A 17,278-nucleotide genomic window follows, 5' to 3' on the forward strand; every position below is an offset into this window, starting at 1 on the left:
TTACAAGAAAGACTTGGATATATTTCCTCAAGAACAAAAGTGAAGTCTTTGAGAAATTCCAAAATTTCAAAGCACTTGTGGAGAACCAAAGCGCGCTGCATATAAAAGTTTTGAGAACTGATAGAGGAGGTGAGTATATCTCAAATGAATTCCTAATGTTTTGTAGAGAAAATGGAATACATAAACAGTTCACAACTCGGTACACTCCGCAGCAAAATGGAGTTGCTGAAAGGAAGAACAGGACCATCATGGACATGGCGAGGAGCATGCTAAAGGCAAAGCATTTGCCAAATGAGTATTGGGCTGAAGCTGTACATTGTGCAGTTTATATATTGAACAGGTGTCCTACAAAAGCAGTCATGAACAAAGTGCCAGAAGAGGCATGGAGTGGGAGAAAGCAAGGAGTCACCCACATGAGAGTTTTTGGATGTGTGGCCTATGCACACATACCAGATCAGCTAAGGAGGAAGTTGGACAGCAAAGGGGAGAAATGTCTGTTCATTGGATACAGTGAGGAATCCAAAGCATACAGGTTGTATATCCCATCTACCAAGAAGTTTTTCGTCAGCAGAGATGTTCAATTCATTGAAGAGGAAGCTTGGGATGGAAGCATAGAGAAAACAGTGAATGTCAAGAACTGTTTGTCTCATGATGAAGATGAAGAGGAAGTGGCTGAAATGCATCCCCAAACAGCAGCGCCAACACAAGGACAGCAAGGTACACCATTGAGGATAAATGAAAGTGCTTCTCCAAGCACACCACAAGGAGGAAATTCAAGTGCATCTTCAAGCACTTGCACACCAAGTGAAAGAGGTAAGAAATTTAGAAATCTAAGTGAAATTTATGAAGAAGGAATGAATTCCTTATTTGCCTTGTATTGTCATGTTGATGATCCTATTCATTTTGAAGAAGCTATTAAAGATAGGAAATGGATAGAAGCTATGGATGAGGAGATGAATGCCATAGAGAGAAACAAAACATGGGATTTGGTTGAGTTACCAAAAGGCAAAGAAGTCATTGGTGTGAAATGGGTCTACAAGACCAAGAGCAACGCTGAAGGCAAGATTGAAAGGCATAAAGCAAGGCTGGTTGTCAAGGGGTACAAGCAGCAGTATGGGAGAGATTATGAGGAGACTTTCGCCCCGGTTGCAAGAATGGAAACTGTGAGAGCAGTGCTGTCCATAGCAGCTCAAAACAAATGGAAAGTCTACCAAATGGACGTGAAATCAGCATTCCTAAATGGAGTGTTAAAAGAAGAGGTTTATGTTGAACAGCCTCTCGGCTATGAGAAGAAAGGTGAAGAGCACAAAGTGTGCAAATTGAAAAAAGCTCTTTATGGGCTGAAGCAAGCGCCAAGAGCATGGTACAGCAAGATAGATTCATATCTATTGGATAATGAATTCGACAAGTGTGAAGGAGAACCCACAGTCTACATCAAGGAAAAAGATGGTAAGATTTTAATTGTTGTCTTATATGTTGATGATGTGATTTTCACAGGTAATGATAATCAGCTTATTGAGAATTTTAAATCAGTCATGAAGAGTGAATTTGAAATGACTGACATGGGTTTCTTAAGATACTTCTTAGGCATAGAAGTAGATCAAAATGAAAAAGGAATTTTTATATCTCAAGCAAGATATGTAAATCAAGTTCTGGGCAGATTTAACATGCAAGAATGCAAGGCAGCAATCACTCCCACAGTAATGGGATTAAAGCTCAGCAGAGAGGACAGCAGCAAGGATTTTGATCCTAGTTTGTATAAAAGCATTGTGGGCAGCCTTATGTATTTAACAGCAACTAGGCCTGATTTGATGTATGCTGTTAGTTTGATTTCCAGATTTATGGAGAGGCCAAAGGAGGCACATTGGCAGGCAGCAAAGAGAATTTTGAGGTATGTCAAAAGCACCAAAATGTTTGGAATTTTATATCATGCCTCAGAACATTCAGATTTGGTTGGGTACACAGATAGCGATTGGGCTGGAAGTGTAGATGATCGGAAGAGCACTTCCGGTTATGTTTTTAATATGGGTTCAGGAGCCATTTCATGGGCTTCTAAGAAGCAGTCCATTGTAGCATTGTCTACAGCAGAGGCTGAATATGTGGCAGCGACAGCAGCAGCTTGTCAGGCAGTGTGGATGAGAAGAATGTTGAGAAGCTTAGGCCAAGAGCAGGCAAAAGCGACAGTGATCTTTTGTGACAATAGCTCAGCTATTGCTTTGTCAAAGAATTCAGTGTTTCATAAGAGAACGAAACACATTGACACCAGGTTTCACTACATCAGAGAATTGGTGAACAATGGAGAAATTGTCCTAGAACATTGCAGGACTCAAGAACAGGTAGCAGACATCTTGACAAAGCCATTGGATCAGAAAAGCTTTGAATTTTTGAGGAAGTGTCTGGGTATGACTGAATGCCCAGCTGTTGAAATTAAAGGGGAGTGTTGAAAATGTAATTTCAACGCAGCCAGACCACTGCCAGAAAACGTTCAGCCAACCAGCCGGAAAGCTCTCGGGTTGATTTCAGGCAAAGGTACTTTTCCGATGTTTGAACCCGAGAAATTTTGGTGATGACACGTGGTTCAGCCCTGACGTAACGCAACGTAAGAATCTCGGGGGATAAAGTTCAACACTTGTTGGTCTTCCGATATTGCCCTCCACCGTCGGATGTGCTCCACCTTCTTCAACCGTTGATTGCCCGAAGCTGCTCCAAACCTGCATACGGCAAACATTAAATTCATAGCGTGGAGTAAATCAAAGTTTTGTTGACCATACGTTTAATTAATGAAATGTCATAGTGGTAGGTAGTATATTGAAGTTTTCATATATTGCACGTAAATCTTTTTTATGGAGGTATGGGCGCATATGCTCATTAATTAAGTTTCGTATGGGATATGGGCACAATTTAATATATGTTTTTTATATATATTTTTCATATACGGCATGTATTAAAGTTTAAAGTCATATGTAATAAGTTTTATTTTATGAGTGTTGACTTTTATTAATGAATGTATATGGCACACGGGAGGAGAGATATATGTATATTCACAGGAGCGTAAAAGAAGTATGGTGCGGTAAAAGGAAAAACACACAGCAGTGTGTAAAAAGACAAAGAACCAGGTGATGTAATTTTTGGAGTAACGAAAAACCATGTGTGGTTTTTTTTTGCACAGAAGTGCATAAAGAAAATGTTGCAGTGATTTTTGTAACTCTGTGTAAATTTGTTTTACAGCAGTAAACTTATGTAAATCCTTTTATTACAGCAGTAAGTTGTTTTTCACACCAGTGAATATAAAAAATGATTTTACAGTGGTAAATCTTTGTATCAGGTTTTAATGAACATAATGTTTTTTATGGTGGTGAAATACTCTGTCTCTCAGTGAATTTTTTTTAAGTCTTCTTCTGCACAAAAGATCCTGGAAGGGTAGAAACAGAGCATTGCCTCTGTGTGTTTGAATGTTTGGTTTTTGGTATTTTCCCCATCAAAAATACCTAACACCATTTCTCCTATTTTCTCCCCAACATTGAGTGCATATGAACACTTCAATCAAGAATAGTCTGCTACCCACTACACTACTAATTTCTTCAAACTGTCTTTGACAAAAATGAAATAAGGCAAAATTGCCTTACAAAATTCCAGGAACCCAGTTCACCATATTTCTTCAAGCCTAGTTTGTAATTTTATTAGAAAGCCAATCCAAGCCCTCACAAAAAGTGGCACAGGTGCTTTGGATATACAAGTGGGGATGCCTAAGGGAATGCAACCCAAGTTTGTCATTGATCTCTGCAGCATTCATAGCATTTTGGAGATCTTGCTTATCTGACAACACAAGTAATACAACATCACGTAACAATTTCTCCTGACTTCAGCTTATACAAGATGGTCGTCTTACCAACAACATTGAGACCAACCATCAGAATGCGTATTTCCTTTAGAAACTTCTGTGAATCAACATGGATGAAAATACACCACCTCCCAAGATAGTAGAGATCGACGTTAATAGAAAATCTCAAGGGTTTAAGGATTCAGCCAAAGTAATCACAACAATCCAACTGGATCAATCCTAAAAGTCGTCGTCATTTTGATCCGAATACACCCCTCCAATTTCTCTTGCTTGCAAATAAAAAATTGGGCAAAGTCTCTCCTCCCAAAACCCGATCACACTGAAAATATATTGACCCCAAGCGATCTCACACATCAAAGGGTTGGAGGGATCTCAGATTGCTCACAATACTGGACACGAGCAACTGATCCAAGCAATCCAATGCACGCTGCTCCTCCTCACGCAACTCTCAGATTGCTCACAATACTGGACACGAGCAACTGATCCAAGCAATCCAATGCACGCTGCTCCTCCTCACGCAACTCTCTGCTCCTGCACGCAGGTTCACACCGTAAACCTGACAAACTTGACTTCAAAGTCGTCTCCACACAAGGCTAGGGTTGGCAATCCGCAGGCAACCTACTGGATCTCAATCACAAATTCACAACGCCACAGCTCCACCTCAGCACCTCGTAGATCCTGTAGATTTTCTCTCCAACTACACATACGCCTCCGTTTAGTTGAAAATCCACTCTCAGTGATAACAACAACGACACCTTCTATAGGCAAATGAGATTCACAAGAAACACCCTCTCAAGTTTGCAGGAACAGGCACCACTTCCCTCACAAAACGAACCCTCGAATCTGATTCTCATCACAGTGCCTAATAACAGACTTATAACCCGAATAATTCTGCTTCAACAATGCCCTTTGAGCAACATCACTGCTCCTCACTGCAGTGGCAGAGAAAAACAATGATCGAGAAAATACCGCACGTATGAAGTTGACTGCCCACACTAGTGCCAATGTCCAAACACTACCTGTCCAATGGAACTCCACACTTCTACACGATAGATCCACAATTGTAGTAGCTCAATGCATAAGTAACATCAACGATATATGACCTCCCATCTCCAGCAGTGGTACAACGACCTCAGTCTCAATGACGTCTTATATTCACTTCTCCACGTAAGCTCCTAGTGTTGATAGGCTCTAATAATTAATCGAACAACGATCCTTTTTCAAAGATCCTCACCCACAGTACACAACATTTTCACAAGCAAGATGGTCTCTACCCACACGCAGAACCACAATCATCGCACCAAGCTGCTGAACCCATGAAACAGTGGACTAGTCAACAACTCTACAATCGTTGCTCGAATCCACACCTAGGAAACGCTCCAAGATGTACAACGGAGTCGTCGCTCCCCACGATTTCTATGACAACCACACCAATGATCCCAACAACTTGTTCTGCCAATTGTTTGATATGTGCCAATGCTTCAGTGTCTTTACTAGGAAGGAAACCTGATGTGTCCACGATCTCCATGCTAGGCAACTTGCAACACCGAAATGTAATCGATGCAGTGGACCTTCACAGGGTAACCACTGGACCTTCAAAATGCAACAACGCTCTTTTTGAGTGTCGATTCCACTACACTGCACGCCACACTCCACGTGTCGATGCCGATCTCCTTTGTGCTGTCAAATCGGCTTCACGGTGGTCATTGGGTGGGATGGAAAATCTCTCGGATCTCAGTCCGCGCTCATAGCAACGAAGCCCTGATCCAGTGCCCGAACTTGTCTCGGGCTCTTCGCTGCAAGAAGTGGTTCCTCTTAGGGAATATTTCTTTGATAAAGCTGGGCAGGATTTAGATCTTGGTAACAAAGATAGGCTGCAAAACACACTCTTCTCGCGACTCCTATTTGAATGCATGCAATAGCCTTGCAACAATTCCATAGCGATTCATGAGCATCCCACTTTCCTCGGCTTCTGCTGCACCACAACTCCATGACACAATCACGATGGCTTCTGCTGCACCACAACTCCATGACACAATCACGATGCCATGATCTCCTGCAGACTCCACACTCGTTGATTGAGGTAACCCTGATCTATAAAAAATCATCCAGCTAACTCGACGCTCACCAATCAACATCAATCACTTTGGCGCTAACCAAAGACGACGCTCAAACACATGGCCAGATCACTCGATCTACAACCACCAACAGTCAACAGTCAGATCACTTGATCTGCATGCACCAATGACCAGATCACTCGATCTACGATCTTCAGCTGTGATCTTCCACCAACTCCCCACTTAGGGATTCGCAGGCCCTCTTAAACCTGCAACTCTGATACCGTGTTAAAAATGGAAGAATTAAAATTTATTGATCAAGCTGGGCAGCTCTCAGGTGAGAGCCTCCACCTGGAGACTGTCACTGCAAAACATTCTACATTCATTCACCCAAAGCCTAGTTACATATAAACTAGCACATAAACAAAGTGGTTTGAACCACTCCCTAGATAATAGGATCTTAGACCTAATCAGAGAGTCTCAATCCTATCCTACAACAACAAACAACCAAATGTGAAAAAGATTAACTTCCTCCATTAATTCTAACAATAAATACATAGCTCTGCATGACGGTAAAACACCGCTATGTAACAACAGTAGTGAGAACATATCTACAAAGGTAAACGTAAAAGAATTAAATAATAAATTCAAACAAATTTATGTTTTTTGAATTTTTGACCGGAGAACCCACAGTAATGGAATTTTTACACCAACGTTTCGAATCCCAAATGGGATCCATCATCAGGGTAAGCTCTTCTTTTTATCCTTACTCTAACACTTTCGAGTGCAAGGATTTCACTCCAAGTATCCCCTCCGTACAGGGATAAGATATTGGATTTCAGAGATCTGTGGTTTGAGCTTTTTGAATTTTTGACCGGAGCTTTTTGAATTTTTGTATCTCATTTACTTACTCGAATTAAAATAAATATCAACCTTATTTTATTCATACTAAAATTAAAAGCGAAAAAAAATTCAACATAATATATATGGGTGGTTGTCAAATTTGTCAATCAAATTTATGAACTTCACAAATATAATAGACTATCATGAAAAATATACATTGCAATTTTTTTTAGATAAATGATATCAACAACATGAATGCACTTTTTATTTATATTAACTATCAATTATATTCATTCACTTCATTGTGGTATGCATCTGGATTTTAATAATTCACTTGGGGGTACAATGTTTTTGAACTCTCTAAATGAATTTACAGTTTTTCTGAACTCCCTGGATGCAATCACATAGTTTGAGATGGGAACAAATGTTTCATTATGTCGTGAACTCCCTGGATGCAATCACAGAGTTTGAGATGGGAACTGATGTTTCGTTATGGTGTTAAAATTTTGTTTTTAAATTTAAAAATATAGTAAATATCTTATAACTATAGTGGAGGGTTAGAAAAGTGGGTCCCAAAAACACTGATGTGCTTGATCAGAAAAGAAATATTTCTCTAAACATTATGAATCATAAAAACTTGAATTTTGAAAAATCACTATGTTGAATCACTACATTTATGTTAATGTTTCAATTGAATTTTTATAAGGTTGATTTTTTCTTCCTTATTTTTTAGGTTGTAGTTTAAATGTTTTACACTTTGGAGTTTTTTCTAGTAAAATTTGTTTGAAATTGAATAAAAATATGTTGCAATTACAAGTTTGAGTTGTAAACTTCACAAAAATTAAGTATTTCAAAAATTAAAAAAAAAAAAAACTATTTCGATTTATACAATAAAACCTCATTTTAAATAACAAAAAAATTCATAATCTATCAAAAAAAAAATATTTCCACGCCATTTTCATCCACTCCTATATTTGCCGTACCCTTGGCCCCGTACAAGTGTTGTCCAATGTGTTGGAATGAAAGCGATCGAGGCAAGGTCGAAATAATTTTATGTACATTAATAACAAGCTATACTCCTCCCAACAACTACTCAAATTAACTAGTCACACTTTTATAACTGTCAATTCAGGGAGAGTGGAGTTTCTTTTCACCAAATCAATTTGAAATCCTATCACGGCTTTGTATTATGACGCCAATCTAAGGATTTTTCACAGATAATCGCTATTGTTCTTCCTGATTTGATATTTTTAATGCTCGAAGGATTTTTTCATCTACAATAAAAAGTTCATGAACACTCATATAATCAACAAACATTTCATCTCTTTCTAACGTGACAACACATTAATGTCCTTTGGTGGCTCTCATGTTATGTCCTAGAAATAACTTTAAAATGTACAACTAGCAATTGTCCCAAAAGGTACAAAGAGAGGCCGATAGGATTATTAAATTGGAATTGTTGAATTTTTCTAGAAGAGTTAATTGGTTTGTGGAAAACCTTGTTTTCTTGGACTGGATCATTATGCAATTACTTTTCTTTAGATGTTTTGTTTATATCTATATTACAAGGAACACATTGAATGTCTTATTTCATTTCTGCTATCCTTACTAATTTCCTTTCCATGCTTTTTCTTGATCAATTTGATGAAATATTCCATTATACTTTGGTAACATTGACTGGCTAGCTGGACTATGTAACTCTCGCATTTAATGCAGTAAACGATCTTTGAATCCCCTGGAGCTTCATTACTTTGCTCATGATTTATGACCAACCTTGGAACTTCATTACTTTGCTCATGATTTACGATCAACTTTCATTGAATAAAATTATGAAATATTGTGTTTTCTTTTATCAAGGTGGAAAAACCTATCATAATTCAGTTGTCAAACCAGCAATGAGGACAATTATCTTTGGATGTTAACAGTTAACGCATCGCTCTTATTCAAGGAAAACCACGCCCCAACTGGAATAACCTGCTAGTGGTCCGTAAGGGGGCAGACTTTCACACCTGCTAGATGTCTCTGGGTCTTGGGCCTTAGACAAGCAGAAACAGTGTTAGGGCATTGAAACATTGTTATGACAACAATGTGAAACATTTCTTTTTTATCAAACAAAAAAGCAATGAACCTGTTGAAACAAATTGAACCTCTTTTATAGTTGAAGGAAAGAGTGAGATTGTTGATATTAACCTTTTCAATTATTATAACAAGATTTATTAATATATCAAAGCTCAACATGGTATTTACATAGATCTGAACCACCAACCAGCCCATAGTTATGCTCAAGAGTGTTTCTCTGGGGCTGTAAGCCATTACAATAAAATTCATGAAGATACAAAAGCTGAAGATTTGAACCTGGATGAGAAAGATAACAATCATTTCACCCAACCACTGGTCAGCCTACAATTATACTCAAACGCACTATAACAAAAATCATCAAAATATCAAAACTCAACCTGTCATTGGTGGAGACTTAAACCTAGATGGAAAAGATAACAATGATAACAATCATTCCACCGAATTAAATAACCACAATCAAGAAAATCCAAAATATTGTTAATCACGGTATCAAATAAAACTCTGATGAATAGATAAATTGGCTCTGGCCCACATTTAAGTCAACTTTATAGCTCTGTGTTTTTCTTGCCCTATATCAAAAACATCGTCTACCAACTTCAATCGATTTGCCAAGTAGTGAACTGCAAATTATAAAATCAACTTGATCATAAAAACAGAAACATAAAATCATTCTGTAAATTTGAAACCAGAGTTATTAAACACTTTGATTATGAGAAAAGGTTGTTCCAGTGTAAATAGATATAAGTAAAGATAGATATTTATGACATTGCATGCATAGGATCAAACCTACTTTTCATATTTTGTTATTTACGTACCAGTGTATGTAATTATTTAGGTTTCTATTCAACTGAAAAGATGTTCGACTGTGTTTTCTGATCTATATAAAATTTCCTTAATTTAATGAAAGATAAAAAGCTTGGATGATATAACAGACTGAATGAAAATGCCACATTTCTTTTAACTATTGAAATACAACATAATGCGCTGTTGTTGTGGCCTGTCACTCCAGAATGTAGGTCTAAATATGTTAATGATAAATATGCAATTCAATGCCAAAATACCTTAACCTGTTAGTGAATCCTGATTCTTGGTGTATACACGGTGGATGATGAACAATAGAGAGTCTATTCTCGCTGTGTGTTTGGAAATAGAACCATGAGAGAAACAGCATAGTCACTGCATTGGTGGTTTGAGGAATAGATTAAATTAATACATTATATAGTTTATTTCAGTATAGGTAAAGAAGCATCTGAGACAATAAAGCTTATGTAGTCACCAGTGCCACTGATACTAGGAACAAAATTGGTCCAAAAACCATGGACGGGAACAATACAAAGAAACACAGGCATGGCATTTGCGCTTAACAAATCAGATTAAATTATTACATTGTATTGTTTATTTCAATATCGGTAAAAGAGGAATCCGAGACACAGTACACCCCTTGTAGCCACAGCTGATACTTTGAACAAAATTGGTCCGAAAACCTTGTACAGATTATTTGATCTTTGAAGTGATTGCACAGATATGCTAGAACTACTAAACACACTGAAGCATAATGCTTATCACGTTAGTAAAAAATGTGTTAACTACTGAATTAGCTACCCATCCAATCATATCAGGTATAATATTTTGGCAAAATATATGATATGAAAGGGAAACGAATCAGGGAAAATATAGAGGGGAGAGGAGAATTTTATGCTATAAATTCTCTAGTGATGGATTGCTTCAATCGAGTTAATTAATAAAGCGATTTTTTATGTATTTATGAATTAAAAACCGAGGGATTTTTTTTTTTTTTTTTTTTTTTTTTCATTCAGGATGAAAAAACAAACCTACTTTCATCATTAATAATAAAACAAATATATTTTCATCATTTGTAATAGCCAAATATATTTTCATCATTTGTAATAGCCATACCTTTTATGGATGCCAATCCAATCTCCACCTTCGTCCCCAAGCCTACCTCCCACCTCAAATTTCCCAATAGCCAATGCTTTAGCTTCATCATACTAGTCCAAATATGTGTATTTTCCTTCTTTTCCAGAGCCCCTGCATTATGCCAACTAATCATTTAGTCAGTTTTTAGATATTTGGCTCTAATAATAAGTTGCCAAATTCCTTCATCGTTTAAATCCTTCCATAGATTTTTCACTAGCAGAGCCACATTGAAATGTTTTGGGACTTTGATATCCCAACCGCCATCTTCTATATGTCTTGTCAGCACCTCGAAATGGACCAAGTGAAATTTCTGAGTAATACCATGACCAACCCAATTTTTTTTGGGCTATTATTGGCTAAATATTGTTGATGATCTTTTTGGGAAACTTGAATAAATGCATCCAGTATATGGAGATGTTTAGCATGACCTCTTTAATCAAGATTAGTCTCCCACCCTTCGACAACCACTTGTGAGATCAATGATCTTCTCAAATTTCTTGGTAACATAACGAGTCTTTACCTCATAACTGTTTGGCTTCAGAAAGAAGCCCAAATAATGAAAGCCATCATCCATATTTATTGATTTGACAGCAAAGATTTTAATAATCTCCAACATCAGTTCATCCTCATGTTTCATAGAAATTAAAGTAGATTTTCCCTTGCTTAATAACAGACCTGATGCCTCCCCGAATCTACTTATAATCTGATAGAAGACTCGCCATTCAGACAATTTAGCCACCCCAACAACTAGAACATCATCAATGAACATAATGTGAGATAATGTGACATTCTGAGATAGTTTGCAGCCTAAAATGTTACCCCTGGAACATGCCTCCAAGATCCTTCTGCTCAAACTTTCAATAACAAGCAAAACTAAAAGGAGAGAAAGTGTGCATCCATGTTTGAGCCCTGTAGAATCCTTAAAAAAATTAGTAGGAATCTCGTTAATAATTACTGCAAAATTCAATGAAGTCACACATGTCATGATCTAATGTACAAGATTGACACCAAATCCTATCCTGTGTCGGATCATCTTCAATAGTTCCCAATCAACACCGTCGTAGGCTTTGATCAAGTCTATCTTCATGATGCTTGCCTCCAATTGAAAAGATTTGATAATGTGGATACACTCTTGAGTGATTGTAGCCACATCATGTATCTGTCAGTTGTCCAAAAAGCCAAATTGTTCTAGAGTCACATGCCTTGATAGAGTTTCTTTGAGCCTGCTGGCAATGATTTTAGAAATCATTTTGTAGGTTGTGTTACATAATGATATGAGTCGAAAGTCAAAAAAGGTTGAGGGTTTCTCAGTATTTGGGATGAGTGCTACGAACATAACATTGGTCACCCCGATATTTTGCATTTTGACCTAGATTCCTCTACCAATTCTATGAGCTCCCTTAACATAATGTCTTGAAAATGTAAGAAGAGCTCCGCCAACCAACCACTTGGTCATGGACTCTTCTACTTTGTCATCGATTTCAGAGTGCCCAACACCTCCTATTCAGTTATTGTCCTCTCCAAATGTGCATTCTCCTCTGCATTTACCATGGAAAAAAATAAATTTATAAACTCTTTCTGGCAATAAAAACAAACTCCTTCTCTGGCCTTATATAAACTACTAAAATAGTGGATCGCTTCCCCTTGAATATCATTTTGTGAAGAAGGTATGCTACCTTCTTCGTCTTTGATGGGCAATATGACATTTTGTTTTTTTCATGTGAGAAACAAATGCATGTGTCATCTATGATTAAAGTTTTTGTCTCATCCTTTGTCAATGAAAAACACAATTGCCTAATAAACAGACAGTACTCTGTGTTTCCCAGGTCTAGAATCAAACATAGGTACCTAAAAAGAAGAGAGTTATAGCTCTGTGTTTCTCTTGCCCTATATCAAAAACATCGTCTACCAACTTCAATCGATTTGCCAAGTAGTGAACTGCAAATTATAAAATCAACTTGATCATAAAAACAGAAACAGAAAATCATTCTGTAAATTTGAAACCAGAGTTATTAAACACTTTGATTATGAGAAAAGGCTGTTCCAGTGTAAATAGATATAAGTAAAGATAGATATTTATGCCATTGCATGCATAGGATCAAACCTACTCTTCATATTTTGTTATTTACGTACCAGTGTATGTAATTATTTAGGTTTCTATTCAACTGAAAAGATGTTCGACTGTGTTTTCTGATCTATATAAAATTTCCTTAAGCCACATTTCTTTTAACTATTGAAATACAACATAATGTGTTGTTGTTGTGGCCTGTCACTCCAGAATGTAGGTCTAAATATGTTAATGATAAATATGCAATTCAATGCCAAAATACTCTTGATTTATACCTTAACCTGTTAGTGAATCCTGATTCTTGGTGTATACACGGTGGATGATGAACAATAGAGAGTCTCTTCTCGCTGTGTGTTTGGAAATAGAACCATGAGAGAAACAGTATAGTCACTGCATTGGTGCTTTGAGGAATCAGATTAAATTAATACATTATATAGTTTATTTCAGTATAGGTAAAGAAGCATCTGAGACAATAAAGCTTATGTAGTCACCAGTACCACTGATACTAGGAACAAAATTGGTCCAAAAACCATGGACAGGAACAATAGAAAGAAACACAGGCATGGCATTTGTGCTTGACAAATCAGATTAAATTATTACATTGTATTGTTTATTTCAATATCAGTAAAAGAGGAATCCGAGACACAGTACACCCCTTGTAGCCACAGCTGATACTATGAACAAAATTGGTCCGAAAACCTTGTACAGATTATTTGATCTTTGAAGTGATTGCACAGATATGCTAGAACTACTAAACACACTGAAGCATAATGCTTATCACGTTAGTAAAAAATGTGTTAACTACTGAATTAGCTACCCATCCAATCATATCAGGTATAATATTTTGGCAATATATATGATATGAGTTCAGAGGATTGCATTCCTCTCCCAACTGTGTCAACCCATACCAGAATATGCACAAACAACAGAACGGCTGGCACCTGGATCAAGAGTTCTTGATCACAAGACAAATTCTCAGTAAATAAATTATATAAGCCCGAAAACACTGGGACAATCCTTGCCTTCTGAAATAAATGGCACGGACCTAAACAAACCTTAGTAATTAACACCCTTCTGCATCTGATTTTAGGGTAATTTCATGACCCAGTGGTGATTATGAAACAAGGCCTAAAAGTCGAATAATTAGAATTTAGAGATATAAAACATGGTAACTGTAGAGGGCAAGGAGCAAAACCCGCATGCTGGATACTATAAATTTTTATGCAATGGCAGCTGATGATGTTAGCACCAATTATGGTGATAAGGAGAGGGACTGGATTTAGGAGAAGGAAGAGCCAGAGTAGATATTGAAATAAGAGAGCATTAAAGTTTATAATTGATAGCATTAAAGTTTATAATTGATAGCAATAGGGTTTGTGGTTTAGGTGTAGATGTTGGGTTTTCTGTACCTGTTGGATCAGTTATTCTCTCCATCTCCTGCTGAAGATGTTGCGGAGCCGGCTTCCTGCGAGTCTTTGAAGAATCTTCTTGGCACCTGCAACCGCCATCTCTGCGAGCTTTTGCAAATGTTGACATGCTCCAGCTGTGGCAATCTTCTTCCTGCAAGTTTTGCTGGTTGAGAGAGCCAACAATGCAGAAAGGGGTAACTTTTTAGCCACAGTTTGGTTTCTGGGATCCAGCAATTGCACCAGACGGGCCATGCTCTTGTCATCCTTGATGAATTCCTTCCTGTTGGTCTGCACAACGAGCAATGCAGAAAGTGCTTGAGCAGCCGCCTCCTGAGATGTGCTTGGCTTGGCTTCCAACATCTTCACCAGAGGGGGAATACACCCTGCTTCACCCAATGCCTTCTTGGTTATCATTGCTGAATGAAAGACTGCAGATAGAGGAAGCAGCCAGTTGCTGGACAGTCGAATGCCCATTTTTCAGAATAGAAGCCAACTGCTTCAGAAACCCTGAAGAAAAAACCAAGGCCTTAGCAGTGCTGATAGAAGCAGAAAGACTAATTATCGCTCTGATGACGAGCTCCTGCGATTTGAGCGTAGTGGGTTCTTCTAAAAGAGGTAACAAGGTTTGAATTCTGCCTTCTTTGGCAATCAACTGACACATTTTCTCATCTTGGGAAGCCATTGCATGCAGGCACTCTATTGCATTTTCTTGGGTAGACGGCATACCAGAAGAAACCAGATTGAGCAGAACAGTAATCGCCCCTTCTTCCGCCATCGTTTTCCCTATCTCTTCCACAGCGGCCACATTCCTCAGCGCCCTTGCAGCCATGGCCTGTGCAGCCGGGGTTCCCGATTTGCAAATATGAATCAGAACTCAAACCCCACCATAAGCTGCAATTACCCAAGCATTTTCTGCATTGCTCGTCAGCCCTCCAATGGCCGCCGCAGTCTTTTCTTTACACAACGAGCTCCCGGATTCCGGGAGCCGAACCAATGGACCTACAGCGCCCTCCACAACGAGGATATGCTTGCACCCATCGGTCAAAGAAAGAACAGACACAGCCATGGCCGCAAGCTCCCGAATAACAGCTATATTCGAATCCAACCAATGCACCAAGTAGCCAATATCGCCTTCCCCGGCCACAATAACTGCATTTTTATCATCCTCAGCCAAGAGCTGAACCAGAGATTCCAAAGCATTTTGTTTGAAAAGTCTGTTTCAAAGGAAGGCCTATCGGCCTAAAAATCTGCGTTGCCAATCTAGAGTCTAGCAAAAAGATCCTTGATAAAAAAACACCACATCTTCTCGCCCAGCACCCTGTCCGGGCATCGAAAGCACTATTGCACTTGAGGATCTCAATACCCCACTCTTTGTCAAAAGATCCAGGTCATGCAAATGCAAGTTCAGTTTAGCGGCCACCATGTCCAGAGCCCTCTGCATCAGAAGCTTCCTGCTGTATGACATCTCGCTGCATTGCTTGGCCAAATCTCTAGCCTGCTCGAGACTCGAACGCACGTTGGGCAGTTCCTTGATGAAATCATTTTCTGTCCAGTGAGGAGACAATTCCCTATGGACGCACGCCACATCTCGAGGTCAAGACCTACTGCAAATCGGGTTTCGCTGGATCTTTACGCCACGTGTCAACTTGAAAATGTACCTGGCCATGTGTCAACCTGAGAATAGACCCAAATTTCACGCTACGTGTCAACCTGGGAATGAAAAGGACGACGAAAGTTTGTTTCAAAGGAAGGCCTATCGGCCTAAATATTGCGAGGATATTTGGAAAGCGTATTGGATGGTGCGGTGAAATTGGTTATTGTTTATTGTTTTTAAAACGGGTGACTCTCAACTCTCAAAATACTTGCATAGTTGACTATTGTTTTTTCAAATAGAAAAAAAGCATCATTTTATATTAAAGATGAGTTTACATAAACATGCATCAGTGAACAATAGACCTGTCTGCATATTCCCCAAGAAACATCGAAAAAAACAAAAGCCCAAAACTAAGAAATAAATAAACATGAAGATGTCCTTTCGCTCTGTCGCATATACCAGAATAAATAAGATTAGACCATAGGATCCAACAACGACCAGATTTTGTGAATATCTAGAGATTGTGAAAGAAATTACAAGCATAGGAGAGGAGTTTCTCTGGGGATCAAGACTTCAGTTGCGGTGAAAAAATCGTAAAATACAGTAAAAATAAAATAAAATGGAGCAACACAATAAAACTTTGGATTATATTTCTTAATGCATGCAATACATTTATATAAGAGTGTCACTCATTCACCAAGTAAAATAAATGGTCCAAGTAAAATAAAAATTCTTAGAACCATTTACACTTCACCAGTAAAATAAATGAGCCAAGTAAAATAAACATTCTTACAACCATTTACAATTCACCAGTAAAATAAATGAGCCAAGTAAAATAAACATTCTTACAACCATTTACACTTCACCAGGGGCCAACAGTAAAACCCAATAACTGTGCCCACCAAAATGTGCTCCACGATCTTCTCCTCTTGATGTGTTAGACATACACCCTGATTTTCTCTACTATGAAAAAGAATTTTACATTCATATTTATCTAAACATTCATTTTGAGACATAATTTGCTCCAGGATTTTCTCCTCTTGACATGTCAGACTTGCACCCTCGACTTTCTCTACTATGCAAAATACTTTTACATTCATATTTATCTAAACATGCACTTTTAGACATTAATACATGACTGACCAAAACATTAAAACATAATAAATGATTTTATGAATTTATAGGTGTTGCAGAGTGTAGGTAATAGTCATGGAGTGAATGTTTTCCCATAGGTGTTTACCAAACTTCATTAAATTTCCATTTTCTCTTAGATGCTTGATGTGTGTTGCGGAATGGTTTGATGTGTTGCGGAATGGGGAACTTGTACTCCTGCTCATAACTTCTGTCCTTCAGCCTGCAAACAAAATTTGTGATCTGCAAACGATCTATTTGGCAAGTATGGTTCCTGTCAATTTATTAACTATGGCAGTTGAGATTAATATTTCCAAC

The 17,278-nt window shown here is 38.0% G+C and overlaps 1 protein-coding gene across 1 annotated transcript; it reads right to left on the bottom strand.

Moving 5' to 3' along the window:
- Nucleotides 1-15,109: 15,109 nt before the first annotated feature.
- On the bottom strand, nucleotides 15,110-15,901 carry LOC149221745 (uncharacterized). Its single transcript, XM_089387468.1, has 3 exons — nucleotides 15,894-15,901; nucleotides 15,533-15,803; nucleotides 15,110-15,412 (listed from the first exon to the last, which is right to left on the bottom strand). Exons 1-3 carry the CDS (start codon nucleotides 15,899-15,901, stop codon nucleotides 15,110-15,112), a joined length of 582 nt encoding a protein of 193 aa, XP_089243594.1.
- Between the last annotated feature and the right edge of the window lie 1,377 nt (nucleotides 15,902-17,278).

Source organism: Pinus tabuliformis, chromosome Q (genome assembly GCF_031772625.1).
Source record: "Pinus tabuliformis cultivar Carrire ecotype Pingquan chromosome Q, CPIR1, whole genome shotgun sequence".
In the NCBI taxonomy this organism is placed as follows: Eukaryota; Viridiplantae; Streptophyta; class Pinopsida; order Pinales; family Pinaceae; genus Pinus; species Pinus tabuliformis.